This window comes from Acinonyx jubatus, chromosome E4, assembly GCF_027475565.1.
Source record: "Acinonyx jubatus isolate Ajub_Pintada_27869175 chromosome E4, VMU_Ajub_asm_v1.0, whole genome shotgun sequence".
NCBI classification, from domain to species: Eukaryota; Metazoa; Chordata; class Mammalia; order Carnivora; family Felidae; genus Acinonyx; species Acinonyx jubatus.
This window is the reverse complement of record NC_069395.1, coordinates 58,893,905-58,908,148: the sequence shown is the minus strand read 5'-3', so window position 1 is coordinate 58,908,148 and position 14,244 is coordinate 58,893,905. Positions and strand designations below refer to the sequence as shown.

The 14,244-nt window shown below is 42.0% G+C and overlaps 2 protein-coding genes across 9 annotated transcripts in view; one reads left to right on the top strand and one right to left on the bottom strand.

Moving 5' to 3' along the window:
* POGK (pogo transposable element derived with KRAB domain) overlaps positions 1–2,750 on the top strand; it is a 15,223-nt gene extending 12,473 nt beyond the window's left edge. For all 7 annotated transcript variants that reach the window (XM_027046338.2, XM_027046342.2, XM_027046340.2 and 4 more), the window contains one exon: positions 903–2,750. The gene's annotated coding sequence lies outside the window, so the exon portion shown is untranslated. The remainder of the gene's footprint in view (positions 1–902) is intronic.
* The window catches only part of TADA1 (transcriptional adaptor 1), a 25,366-nt gene that overhangs the window by 3,178 nt on the left and 7,944 nt on the right, over positions 1–14,244 (bottom strand). The window contains exons 4-8 of one of the 2 annotated variants that reach the window (XM_015062314.3): positions 12,441–12,538; positions 10,794–11,003; positions 9,199–9,350; positions 6,830–6,992; positions 4,939–6,162 (exon numbers count right to left, since the gene is read on the bottom strand). In XM_015062314.3, the coding sequence (XP_014917800.3) occupies positions 6,010–6,162; positions 6,830–6,992; positions 9,199–9,350; positions 10,794–11,003; positions 12,441–12,538 (776 nt within the window). In that variant the 3' untranslated portion in view covers positions 4,939–6,009. Of the gene's footprint in view, positions 1–4,938; positions 6,163–6,829; positions 6,993–9,198; positions 9,351–10,793; positions 11,004–12,440; positions 12,539–14,244 lie in introns of those variants that run through there. The other variant, XM_053209668.1, reaches the window with a different exon arrangement.

The following is a 14,244-nucleotide window of genomic DNA, read 5'->3' as shown; positions in this document are numbered from 1 at the left end:
GAAGGAGCAAGCAATTCATTTTACCCTCTTGCTCTCATTTCCCTAATTGTCAATTAATTTTTTTCCCTAGACACGTTTAGTATGAAGAAGGTCATTCCTTCCTTTACAGAGGCCCTAAAACCGTCTTGACGTGTCTTCTTCCTTTTACAGCGTAACTAAGGGGTCCCATCCTAGTTGCTTTTTTCTCCAAAGGAAATGCTAACTGAAATCTTTCACCTCACTCCTCGCCGTACAAGTGCAAGAGGGACGTAGGTCTCCTTCCCTGCCCTCAAATCAAATTGTACTCATACTGCCGAACCCCGCTGTGATTCTGGGACCCCTCGTATAACGGTGGAGCCAAGGAGGAGTTCTCAGTGTTAAATTCAAATCACCAAAATTGCTTTTTCTGTCCCTCTCATGTCCCCTACCCTTCCCCTCCATGAATTCAGCCTTTTTCTGCTAACCATGGTCAAACTTTGAATTCTAGTGAGTTGTTAATCCTTGTCTTATTTTACTTTTTGTTTTTTTCCCTCTCCTTGTTAAACAACATTTCTGTGCATTTTTTTTTTTTTTTTTTTTTTTTTTTAATTTTCTAAGCTCTTTGCTACCAGAAGAGGAAAGGGAAAAGACAGGGCGAGGCTGCAGCTGTGAAGATAGGCATTTACGTCCGATATCAACCATGACCTTCTGACCATCATGACCACCGGTTCTCTGTTCAGCTGCCCTTTTGTGAACTGAGGAAGTGATAGAAGCAGTTAGGGATTCTCAGCAAACAGGAGATTTAATAGTGGACAGATGGGCATAAAACTGGTTCTCCTCATCTATTTGGAAATCTGACTAATGGAATAATCATGTTTGCTAAAATGTATACGATTTCTAAAATCCAAGGGTTAATTCACACTTAGGTTCTCTCTGTTTTCCAGCAATTGGAACTGTTTGAAACAGGTGAGAGGAAAATCCTCAAGAAGATTCCTCAAAGTGTGGACGCACAGGGAGCAGCAGAAGGCCGGGGGGGCTGGAACAACCCCATGTCTGGACTGTGCACCCTGTCCTGTGACATAGCCCACCCCCGCCCCACATCCACGTGTCAGAAAAGTCTAGGACCCTTGATTTCAGCAGAGAACATGATTAGGGAAGAAACTGCTTCTGCCCCATTTTTTGTTTTAGAGATTAATCCATGTGTCCATCAAAAGAAACCTGTAAATATGAATGAACAAAGGTATTTGTTCCTGGAGAAGAGACCGTTTGTTCAACACCAACAGGAGACTCCTATGGGCCCAATTCCACTGATGTCCTCTCTGTGGAGAAAACCTCAAGTAAATGTTTTCTTTTGCCTTTAAAAATGCTTCCAAGAGTAGAACCTGTCCCCACACAGGTCAAGACTGCAAAGAAGGCTTTGTAGAAACAAGTCCCATACGTACACCTGCTACTTACACATTTCCTCTTTTGGAAAAATGAGATACTAATGATAAAATTCAGGCATACTGGCCTGGTGCCAGCAGATGGCTTTTCCACAGACGAACTAGGTTAGAGTGGAAGATGCAGGTTAGGAAACTATGCTGTTGTATTTCTCTTCCCAATCTCGTTGGCAGCTAGAATTTTTTAGGGTCTTTGGTGGCCCTCTGTGTCATATTTAATGATGGGGCAGCATTTAGTATACAAGCTCTTCTGTTTCTCAGGCTGCCTGCAGAAGAAGTCACTATAAATTATCTGCTATCTACATGGTACAAGGCTCATTGACTCATCGGATACTTGTTGGTTTCTTTAGTATTTTGATCACAAGGGTATGAGAGGACGTGGGCCTTTAGCCACAGCTGTTTCAAGACTTCTAATCTCCTTCTGCCCTGCGGGAATAGATGGGAGGTCTTTGAATTTTTACATTCTAGTAATTTGCATTCCCACCTAAGTTGAGTGTCACGAAAACATTCCGAGCTATCTATGCTACAAAAAAATATGCCGGGACCTTCTGGACAAAGCCATTGCCAGAAATGTCATTCCAATGTCTGATCTGAATAACAGGCTACCATAACCACTTTTCCTTCTGGTAGACTCTGCTCATTTATATACTATACTGTTCTTGGCATCCTGAAACACCTATTTCTACTCAGGTACTCATTTTCCTATTAGTGACTCACCTTTGTCATTTGTTTAAAACCAGTTTTCCTCCAAGGTAGGAAACTTCACTTAGTTTCTGGTATATCTGAATAACTTTGAATATTGGAATTGTTCCCCATTTGCTTTCACCTGTACTGTATTATTTGTTGTCTCAAATGGCATCTAAATACAGCTATTTTCCATTCCAGAAGTTTCCATTCCCTCTACTTCCACTTAATTTATCCTCCACTACCCTGGTCCCTGGCCCTTTCCTCTTTATGTCCTGTTTTACTTGCTTTGGGAGCCTAAATGATTTTATAAGATCTAATTTTGGGTTCTTGCATTGGAGCCATAGTTTTCTTGCAGAGAAGAGTAGAAAATGGGTTCAACTCCTATTTCATTCCACCAACATCTTCTTGAGTCTCATCTTCAGCTGATAGATGATGCCTTACAGGTTGCATAGCACTGGAACTTTCCTAGAGTAATGGCTCTACTGTCAGGGTTTTTCTGGGCTCATTCTTCCACTGAATTATGATCTATGCTTAACAGAGTCCCAGTACAACTATTTTGCAGAAAGGCTATTACCCTAGAATTACTATAGCACATATTGAGACATAGTTGTACTCCCTGGTAGATAGAAAATTGACCCCAACAATAAACTTTGATAATAAAGACAATAGGCTATGGTGCTTTTATTTATTATTTACCTCTAGCATTGTGAAAGGTCACATTTCAAACTATCTTTTATGCTATATTCTCAGGTCTGGGGTGTATGTATGGAATATCCTTGAATCAAAAAAGTGTCCGTTCATGGGATGGCAATATAAATGTTGGTGTCTGAAGACAGGGAAGAAAAATGGTAACATGTGGTTTTAAACTCAAAAGTCCAGGGTGGGGAGTTGGGGGGAGGCCTGGCATAAATAGCTTTTTTCCTCATTCAGTCATGTTTCAGATGTTCTCGGGGATGGTACACTACCAAATCCCGTGAAGGAAATCCATAAAGGGATATTGATCTTAAATGGGTGAAGACATGCTAGCAAGTTGAGGAGCAGATCAGAAAACTTAGTTTTCACAAATTTCTTTAAAAATGAAAGCATGAAGAACCTACCTGCCCTTTCCTGGTGTGCTTTTAGTTAAATTACTCCTGGGAATCTACCATGCCCATAGATTCAATTAAATAAGTAGTGGTCTACTCTCTAAGAAGTCTCCAGACTTTTGTCCTTTTTTAAGCCATCAGAATCAAGTGCTGACCCAATCTGTTGGCCACAGCATTTAAGTCTGACCCCTAAAACCAAGCTTCCTTACCCTTACTCTACATCCTGGAGGCATTTTGGCAGGAGCCAAAAAATGTGAGGGAACACAGGCATTTATCTAATGGTCAAAGAGTAATCCTTTAGAAGCTTGTGAGGTCCAATTGGGAACCTCAGGCAATGGTGGGGTGTTGGGGGGTGCATGCCGAGGAACGTGTGCTTGGTCACAGCAGAGGATGTTCAAGGTTATAAGAATGTGTGCTAAGCCAGCACTCTGGGTAGAAAGTAAGGTGGGCATTATGAAACTTGGTTTTGCAGTGATAACACCTATATATGAAAGACAACTACTGAAACTCCTGCAGGAAAAATAAGCTTTATTCTAAGTCTGAAATTATCTGGTTTCTTTTTTAAAAACTTTTTTTTCAACATTTATTTATTTATTATTGAGAGACAGAGAGACACAGAGCGTGAGGAGAGGGGCAGAGAGAGAGGGAGACACAGAATCCTAAGCAGGCTCCAGGCTCCGAGCTGTCAGCCCAGAGCCCGACACGGGGCTCAAACTCACAAACTGCAAGATCATGACCTGAGCTGAAGTCGGTCGCTTAACCACCTGAGCCACCCAGGTGCCCCTGAAATTATCTGGTTTCTAATAGCGTTTTCCTCATTGACAGTTATTTTTCTAAATGCTTGGGAATAAGCAGTCACAATTTCACTCAGGATCCCACAGTTGGCAACACTGCTGGAGTGGAAGCTAGCCTTTGGCGGGACAGAGGTGTTCAAATCTTTCAAATCCTAACTATCCCTCTACCTTCAACCCCATCTTTCCACTTTACAAAGTGATTCTTAAGGAAAACTGGCACAGAAAGCAGATTTTCACGTAGGCCGGAAACACGAGGCAAAGGGAGTCCTCTGGCATCCTGTGGTCCCACCAGAGTAGGTGACTGTAGAGGTGAAAGCCAGGGCCACCCATGGACGCCGCCATTGCGATGGGCGGCAGGACGGGGCTGAGCCTCCCAGCTGCCTCTCCACGTAAGGACTCCATGAAATTTAACACATACTTCGCATTAAGTTCCCGGCATATGGATGGCTCAAAACAAAACCGCTACATTCAGCTAGGTATCAGTCCAAATTCTTCTAAACCTGAAAATTATCTAAAAAAGGACTTTTCAGACTTGTGCCGAGAACTGAAACTAAGCTGTTTATTTATTTTTTTCTGTCTACACATTCCAAAAGGAAAGAAATGACAGGATCTCAAGGTTTGTGGGTTCAAGCCCGTGTCGGGCTCTGTGCTGCCAGTACAGAGCCTGCTTAGGATTCTCTCTCTGCCCTTCCCCTGTTCCTGCTCTCTCTCAAACTTTAAAAAAAAAAAGAGAAGGAAAGAAAGAAAGAAAGAAAGAAAGAAAGAAAGAGAAAGAAAGAAAGAGAGAGAAAGAAAGAGAAAGAAAGAAAGAAAAGCAAGCAATGACATACCTAAGTTGGAACCTGTTTTTTAATCTTTCTCATCTAGTACATCCCTCTAAAAGTCTGCTAAGATCTCCTAAAGCAGGGCTTTTCATACCTCAATGGAAGGCAGTATTCCTTATACGTTTACTTTAGTAAACACAGGAAAGGGAAGTTTTCTCCCAAAAGGTTTATTTGTCACATTTAAAGTACAAAACCAAATAGATCCAAATATTGAACCATGTATACATATCTATACATATATTACTTAGGCCTACACAACCCATCTGTACATTCTAATATAGTCACCAACACCTTCTCTTTAGTAAAAAGCATCACCTCTAAAAAAACAAATTTTATTATTAGTTAACACTGCCAGATGTAAATTATGTTCACTTTATCATCTGAAAGGAGAGGAACAGATACTTCATAGGAATTAGGGAGTTTTTAAGTATAAATCCCGCATGTTTACGTGGGCTTCTTAAAATATATTCTATAGGAATAATCAACAGGTGAAACTACCAATAAAAGTCTTTGGGCGTATTAACTGTAAAAGAAACTTAAGTTCTGAGAAGAAACTTTATAAGGTCAATTACATTCCAGAGTTTTTATTTTGGCTTTTAATGCAAAGAAAGGACTTTATTTTGCCTAACAGCACAGCATTTCTAAGTCCTATTTTCTACGGAGTTGTAATGAATTTTTAGGGAGCTACCCAAATCTGTTAAAAAATTAAACCGGTCACTAAAGGAGGTATATGATTTTTAACACTGTGTAGGTTATTTCAACCAAAATGCGAGAGCACAGTTCTTCAGGAGAAAGGCAGAAATTTTAGGCTTGCCAGATACAGAGTATATGCTGTCACTGAACACACAGATGTCCTGCTGATCACGGGGACTAAATTATAACGGCTTCTTTGTTCTAGGATGTCATCTACCTCACATGCAGACCCAAGGATACTAAGCCTCAGGTGCCTAAAAACATCATTCCCGGCACAGACTTTTTCTCAGTGCTCACTCCCATAACTGGGAACACATACAGACATACAGAGATATGGGTCATTATCAAAGTCAGATTTGTATGAACGGCTTCACAGTAGCAACGCAAAAGGTACTCAGTGCCACATTTCCACAGGAAAGGCTATATTTACACCACACACTTCAGTCATGAAATGTGGACCCCCCAAAACATTCAATTCTCAATAACCAATGAATTTGCTGAGGCCCCCCTACCCTCAAGTCACCCTAGTTCAGCACAGCGAAAGCCCCTCCTTGGCTGCGAGGCGCTGGCGGTGGACTTTGTCTTGCTGCAGCTCTTCGTGATTTGGATGCCAGAGTTTCGTGATGATCCTTTCAATGTTGAGAGCGTATACGGTGTGTGTAGGAATGACTTCCCTGTGTACCTGCGATTAAAACAGTAGCGTGCCTCCTGTTACGCTTTGGTATATCCCTCTTCCCGACACGCACAATTAAAAAGTAAGGTTTACATCAACGAAACACTCACACGCCAACCTCTAAGCTACAAGCCAGAGCCTAATGAAGCTCCAACTAGGAACAAGAAAACAAAGAAATGACAAGCTTCTGAAATAGGAGCGGGAACAAGAGGATTTCTTTTTTCCCCTTTTCTTTTTCACTGGGCAAGTGGGGGCTGGGAGAGGTAAGTTAGGAGGGAGGTGTGGGCCCCGGATTTGAAAAATGACGGTAGTACTAATGGCTTGAATAACAAACAACAGGGGCACCTGGGTGGCTCAGTGGGTTAAGCGTCCGGCTCTCAATTTCGGCTCAGGTCACGATCTCACAGTTCTGCGGGTCTGAGCCCCACGTTGGGTCTTGGGCACCTCTCTCTCCCCCAACTCCCACACTTGCTCTCATGTACAATGTCTCTCTCTCTCTCTCTCTCTCAAAATAAGTAAAGTGACTTAAAAAAGATAAATAACAAACAATAAAAACTGAAAACCAAAAAGCCAAGAAGAGGAAAAGCTACTGAATATCTTTGTATCTTTGCAAACTTAAAGAAACTCTGAACCCACCCATAAATCTAGGTAAACCTTAAGGAGCCAAGAGTTTTACCTGCAAAGCTTCAAAAAGGTCATACATGTTGACTGGAGGCAAAGCGGCAGGCAGAGTGTCCCCAGAGCATGCCAGCAGGAGGGCGGCCTGCTGCTCGGCGTCATCAGGGGGCGGGTGAGAGGCCGGGTTATGACCCGCACAAGGAGCAGAAAAGGCTGGAGGACTGAAAACAAGGTATTTTCAAAACATTCCCAATAACTATGAACGAGACAAGCGGATAACGAAAATAGGAATGGGCTTTTAATACATCTTGCAAAAATATCTTAAAAATAATTAAAAACCCAATTAGAAATTACTTTTTAGCTAGTATATTACGTGAGTGGCCTGTAATTTTAATTTTTAAAGGCAGCCCATCTGGCAGGCTGGAAACAAAATGTAGAGCAACTAAATTTACACTCCTCTCCCCACAATGTTGAAATATTTATTAAGCTCAGGATGCTGGGCCAAAATTGTTTCCTGCCCTTCAAATGCTTCTAGTCGGGAGCGGGGGAGAAAAAAGACCTTAACTAAAGGAGAATGAAATTGAAAAACTGACTTGGGAGAGGAAGATACATGTAACTGGAGACAACAGGATTGAAAAATTACATGCAAGAAGACACAGCGCAGAATAAGCAACAGAATAAGCAAACGGAGGATGAAGAAAATCCAAATCTTGCCAGTTTCCCAAAACAGGACCCAGATACAGTATCAGCGGGGAAGTCGGGCATAATTGGTGTGTCCCGATACAGTAGGAGATGACCTATACAGTTTCGAAGAACACCCAGAAGGTAAAACAACAGTGAGGAGGCAGCTCAGACGAACGCACAGGCGGGTAGAAGCGTGGGGGTGAGCACCGGACAAAGGCGGCCCTGTTGGGCAAACAAGCAGTGACAGGGAGCCAGTCGCCCTCCAGGGGCAGGCCAGCGGCGAGGGGGCAAGCTCGGGAGGCCTGGCAGGGTCACAGACGCTGCTGTCAGCATTCACCCACTTTGTCGGTTGGGTTTTTCTTCTAGAAAAGGGAGGACTTACAAATGAGAACAAATACTCCCACACAGACATGCCTGAATGAGACTGAGAGTAGAAATCTTCACATTTGACGATCTAAATATAAATAGTGAACCCAATTTAAGATGGCGCTCTTCGGGACGCCTGGGTGGCTCAGTCGGTTAAGCATCCGACTCTTGGTTTCGGCTCAGGTCACGATCTCATGGTTTGGGAGTTCGAGCCCCCGTGCCAAGGCTCTGTGCTGTCAGTGTGGAGCCTGCTTGGGATTCTGTCTCTCTCCCTCTTGCTCCCTCTCTCTGCCCGCTTCCCTGCCCACGCTCTCCCTCGCCCTCTCAAAATAAGTAAATAAACTTAAAAAAAAAAAGAGGATGCTCTTCAAAACGGGCCTTGTGAGCCACCTCAAGGTTTTCAGCCATGAAGCAGGCACTGGTCCGACCCCTTTCCATGTGGTGTCCACACTCTTGGCCGTGTCCAACTCTCTTCTTGGTTTTCCCACCCGCACTCTCCCCTACCACACCTCCTCCCTTCCTTTCTTGTCAGTTCCTCACTATCATCACTCCCACCAGGTTCCGGGTCACACTTTTCTCTCTGGACTTGTACCTCCCTGTCATCTCCCTCACCAACCAGCTAACGAGCGCTCAAAGAAACCCAGTCACTTCAGTTACCACAAAGAACATTACATCGCTGCTTTTTCTTTCCCAAAGGGCTTAAAACTTGGACTACATTATTTGCAGGGAAGGCAGAAAGGAAGTAGAGGGCTGAAGACAGACAACACACGGACGAAAAGAAAGGTAATCCAGGTCATCTCGTAAAGCGAAGACTGAGGACATCAGAAGTCCTGGGAGACCCTCCGTGGAACGTGGATGGAGGAAGCCCAGAGACGGGGGCAGGGACCAGGCTGCACACCAGCATGCCAAGAACAACCTGATGACACCCAACACAGGCCACTCTCTCAAGGTAGAGCTACAGAACCTGGAGGAACACCTCCCACCCCTCCTCCCGCCATCAAGATACCCAACCCTGACCCAACAATCATAGGCCGTGCTTCTGACTGAAAGCCCGCCTCCACGACCAAGCAGGTGCTGCCCCTTACGAGCCCTCAGAACTCCTCACCTCGGGGAACCGCTCCAATCCACCTGAGAAAGTGGGCCCGGGGCGCTTGCATAACCACATGCGGCAGCCAAACTCTGCGCCCTCACTTGTGACAAGCGATACCAAACTAATTCACTAGTTATCGTGCAAGGATGCAACTTAAAATAAAACTGCACTGCTCTCAAAGGTACCTTAGACTGACAGAAACACAGTTATTTAACAGCGGTCTAACACATAATAGTAGTGTACCAGCTGGAAAGGATGGATGCAAAACCACAAGAAACTTCATATACCTTTCTATTAAGCTGTTGTAAGCTACTACGCTATTCTTCAGGTATGGCTGTGGGGTTACGTTACTACCAAAGGCATATTTAAAATGACCATCACGTAACCGATAAGCTTTCCTTCTCGACACGACTGATGTCAATATATCTTTAAGGTGATTCTGTAAAAACAAAGAAAAGAAAAAGAACATGAACGCCTGTTTAAGAGCAAATCATAAAACTTCCATTGACCAAAAAATGTTTCCTAGCACTTAGCGGATGGAGATATGAGACAGGCTAGCATGTGGTGGCACCAAAGTTCACCAAAAGGCCACAGAACCACATCAGAGCAGGAAGGTACGGGAAAGAGAGAGATGCGTTGTTTTTATTTGGTTCCATTTAATAGGTGCTTGCTCTACATGAAATTTATTAAAGTTATTTATGGTTTCTAAATTGACTCCTCTCTCAAAAGAGATTTTCAGACAGTTTTAAATAAAAGTACAAAAATAAATACATAAAATTTCTAAAAGGAGGCAAACTACCCTGAAACCTGGTTTAAAATAGGACAAAAAGTTCCAAGATGTCAGATTTATTGGCTACAATGCCCAATCTACTAGAATCCTGCCATAAAAGAACCATGGCTCTCTCAAAAGTCACATACACAACAGATATATAGGAAATAAACCAAAAATTAGGTATTTGATACTTCTTTATGACAGCCAAGTACATAAGGGATAGAAAGTGTCTGTGAAAATAAAAAGAGCTGATCCCAGCCTGCCATTAATAACAGGTGAGGCAGGATCACCTGTTTCAACTATACCAGTAAGATAATTTCATATCCAGGCCTTCATGATACAATTTGTAATTTCCACACACTGAATTTATTAAATGTGTGTAACTTCATGAGATAGCGATTATAATCTTTGAGGTACATGTGAGGAAACGGGAGGCCCCAAGTACTGGAAGAATTACCCAGTATTATCTGACATGTCCGTGCACTATAGAACCCAATGTGTATTTTGGTAAATAACTAAATGAATAAAGTGAATGGATAAATGAGTGGGCTGAGAGAAGGATCCTACTGTTTAGACACCAAGTCTAATGCTCCTTAACTGCTGGGACACAACAAAAAACAGTGATTTTCATCGTTAGGATTCTCAATCTCAATTTTTTTCCTTAAAAACTGTGCCGGTGTTAACAAATTAAACACCAAAACACGCCAAAGTGGTAGGCCATAAGTAGCCTCTCTGAAAAGCTTAGTCTGCTAACTGAAGGCAACTGCATGGACTATGAGGTGTTTCTCCCCTCAAAAGAACACAATTCCGGGGTGCCTGGGTGATTCAGTCGGTTAAGGGTCCGACTCTTGATCTCAGCTCAGGTCTTGATCTCAGGATCATGAGTTCAAGCCCCGCATTGGGCTCCACGTGGGCATGAAGCCTACTTGAAAAAAAAAAAAGAGAGAGAGAAAAAAAGAAAAAGAGGGAAAAAAAAGAAAACAATTTCAATGACGACAATTCTGACATCGGTAATATTTTGATTCTTTTCTTGCAGTACCAACTTTCAACAACACACACAAGCTCGTTACATTCAACCTGTAAAACTGTTTCTGCCACCAGCAAACCAACCTCCACCGCGTAGACAACAGCTGAGACGGCCTCCTCCGTGACGTTGTCCAACCCGTGCTCGTAAGCTGTCACTATCATTCTCCCTTCAAGCTGACCCCGGGTGGGAAGCATCATTGTGTGGGAACAAAGTTTCAACTCATCATCATCTTGGGGATCCTTTGCCACAAACTGCTGGGCTCCCGAGAGGGGATTTTGAGGCTGGAATCTATGCTATGGGCAAGAAAACTTTTCAAAATGATTCATCACAGTGGCAAGTAAGAAGACACGATATATCGGACTCGGGCTCCCACAAATTAATGCCACCAAAACAATACTACAGGATTTAAAAAAAAAGAAGTCACTCATGCACAAATAATCACAGATTCACACCCATTACATAGCAATAATGAAGACATGAATTAAGGGGAATAATGGTAGTATACCCAGCAGTTTATTCTATTCAACTGATACCTTGGTGATCACAGAATATACGGCTCTGTGCTAAAAATAACAATTAGGGGAAAGGAGAAGATATAAAACTATTTTCAAACAACTCAGAGCATTCTCAGTATACTTGTAAGTAAGCAGGTTCTGAAAGTAGAAATATATAGTAATACTTCGTTTAAGCTCTAAAAATAAGCGTAGCTAACCAACATAACAGACCTAATAACAGATATTCCAAGAGAATGCCAGATAGTATAAACTATCTTGCTATCATCTTCTACTTACAATTCTCAACACAGAATCTTGCTAAGACATAGTCATTCGAATTATTTAAAATAGTTTTTGTCAAACTTTTTCCACTCGTAAAACCTCTGCCTCCTCTGGTAGACTCTGACAGCCCATCTGTATTCTCCATCATCAGTGGTAGCTCCTGCTTAAGCTCAACATATAAGATTTAATAGCGAAAATGGCTTGTCCCTGTTTGAAGTTTGTATTATAAAAGAAACATTGGTTGTTTTCTCCATTGTCCAAGTATAAAACTGTATTTTTTATCAAATATCCCTTTCTAAACTAAGGTATGCCTCTCTAGAGGTACCGATGCCCTCCATATTGAATAGTATCGATAGAAAACACAGAGCAAAGGTACAAATGAATGTTTGTTGATGTTAATCAATAAAGCTATCAACACCCAGTCAAACCTATAAAAGGAAGACTTTTGGGAAACTGTTCCCCAAATACAAAAGGAAAAAACAATTTATCCTAAAATGTTTGCAAATTTTATAGCCAAATGCCTTCATGACTTCTCTGCTGATTCCGAAAGGCTCAGGGCCTAGCTGGGCATCGCCAGGATCCTGCCAAAGACCTACAGGCCTCCTGGAGCTGTGGAACAGAAGTCTTCAATGTAAGAAACATTCCCGAAAAAGATTTAAGAGGAGAAATAATACAGGCATACTTTTTGAGTCATTAAAAAATCGTTAGGTTCTAATGAAAACATATTAATATTTATGCAGTAACAAACTAGAATTATAAAAATTCAGACACCTGGGACTCACACTCTTTGAAACTCTTGTCAACCTCAAATATAATAACACCTTTCTTCCCCAAATCATGCCCTCCTTTTTTTCAACTCTACTACCAGTATTTTAAGATTTAAAAACTAAAGCCTGTTCCATCACACCAGCACTTAAATCAGTTGTTACCAAGATCTACTGGAGAACAACCTACGTCAAATTTCTGACGAACAGAAGAAAGCTTTTTCTTTCCCTTTGGTTTTCCAGGTTTAGCTGCAGAACCCCCCGTCCAGGGTAAAGATCCAGCACCCTCTGTAAGACAGAAAAATAACCATAAGAGAAAACAGAGACAGTTGTCAACTGTTGTGTTTGGTTTCATTACAGGCTAAAAAAGTATGGAATGCTCAAGTAATGAAAATAATCAATGCTTAAATTCAGATCTCTATTTCTCCAAGCAAAATTATGAATTCTCTCAAATCACATTTTTTTCTAGCTGTAACCAAAATTATTCCTTTAGGAAGGCAAATTTGTTTTTCATATTTTAAATTAATGTTTATTGGGTGTTTTGTTTGCTTTATTAGTAGCATTATAAGTAGTATTACCAAAGTAGGACAAAATTTTCTAGTTCAAGATGGTGAACTGAGCACATGAATGTATCTCACCTCTCTTTCTAGACCCTACTAAAAAAAGGTAATAGCAGAAAGTAAACAGCACACATCCGCAACTGAGATAGAAAGGAAATTGAAACAAGATGAGATGTCAACAAATTTCAACAATGGGCTAAAAAGGTGTTCACTCACATGGAGACACACAGAAGCCATAACCTAGGCTAGGCAAGATTTGGAAATGAGGTGGAAACAAGTTAACCTGCAGAGCAGAAATCCACAAAGAATCTGGATTTGGAGAAGGTGAGTACAGTGGAAACCAGGGAGGGGTCAGTGAAGCCAAAAACAAGATCAATGGGAGGTCTACATTCGAAAGTCGTCTACACAAACCCCTTCCCCCTCACCACTAGCAGTGGGCTCAGTACAAAACAAAAATGCAGGGTCTCTTATTCAAACACTTAGAATTGCAAGGCAACCACAGTTGAGCACTAAGCCAAGCGTGGGGCCCTTCTGAGTTCACAGGCAGTTCACAGGCCCCGGAGCCAGCCCTGCTCTCTCCCATACATAGCACAGTATTTACAATGGCAGGGGGATGCTGTTGGGGGGTATGGAGGACAAGAGAGTGGAGAACTCTCCTCTAGTTAAACTGGACCAAATTTCTGGGATTTACTAAGGTGGTTGATATGGATGTTGACACCCTAAAGCACAGCTCTCTGCATGCTGGCATGAGGATCCCCAGTTTAGCTGGCTTCCTGTCAGATCACTCTACAGCAAAACCCCCACACAACTGTATACTTCATTCTTAAATGTGAATCACCCGACATTTGATGACAATCTATAACAGAATAAGAAAGACCCAGATAAACAAACAGAAAATAGAAGTCCTAGATTAAATAATTCAGGGGCACCTAGGTGGCTCAGTCGGTTGAGCGTCCGACTTCGGCTCAGGTCATGATCTCACAGCTTGTGAGTTCGAGCCCTGCATCGCACTCTGTGCTGACAGCTCGGAGCCTGGAGCCTGCTTCGGATTCTGTGTCTCCCCTCTCTCTGCCCCTCACCTACTCGCGTTCTGTCTCTGTCTCTCTCAAAAATAAATAAACATTAAAAAAAATTTTTTTTTAAATAATTCAAGCAACACGGACTTCAAAAATACTTTCTAACTGGTATATTCAGAGAAGTCTGAAAAGACGTGTGTCCATAAAACAAAAAGAAGGTATTATAAAAATTGCTGAATTAAAGAATGCATTGGGCAGAAAGGCTGAAAGAACTGAGGAAATCTCATAAAGCATAAGCCAGATGTCTAAAATCAGTAAACCCAGAAAGAGATTTAAGCTCCAATGAGGAGCTATCAAAGTCCTACCAGAAGAACAAAAAACAAAGTAGTTGTCTTTGAGAAAAGTCTAGAAGTGGGAA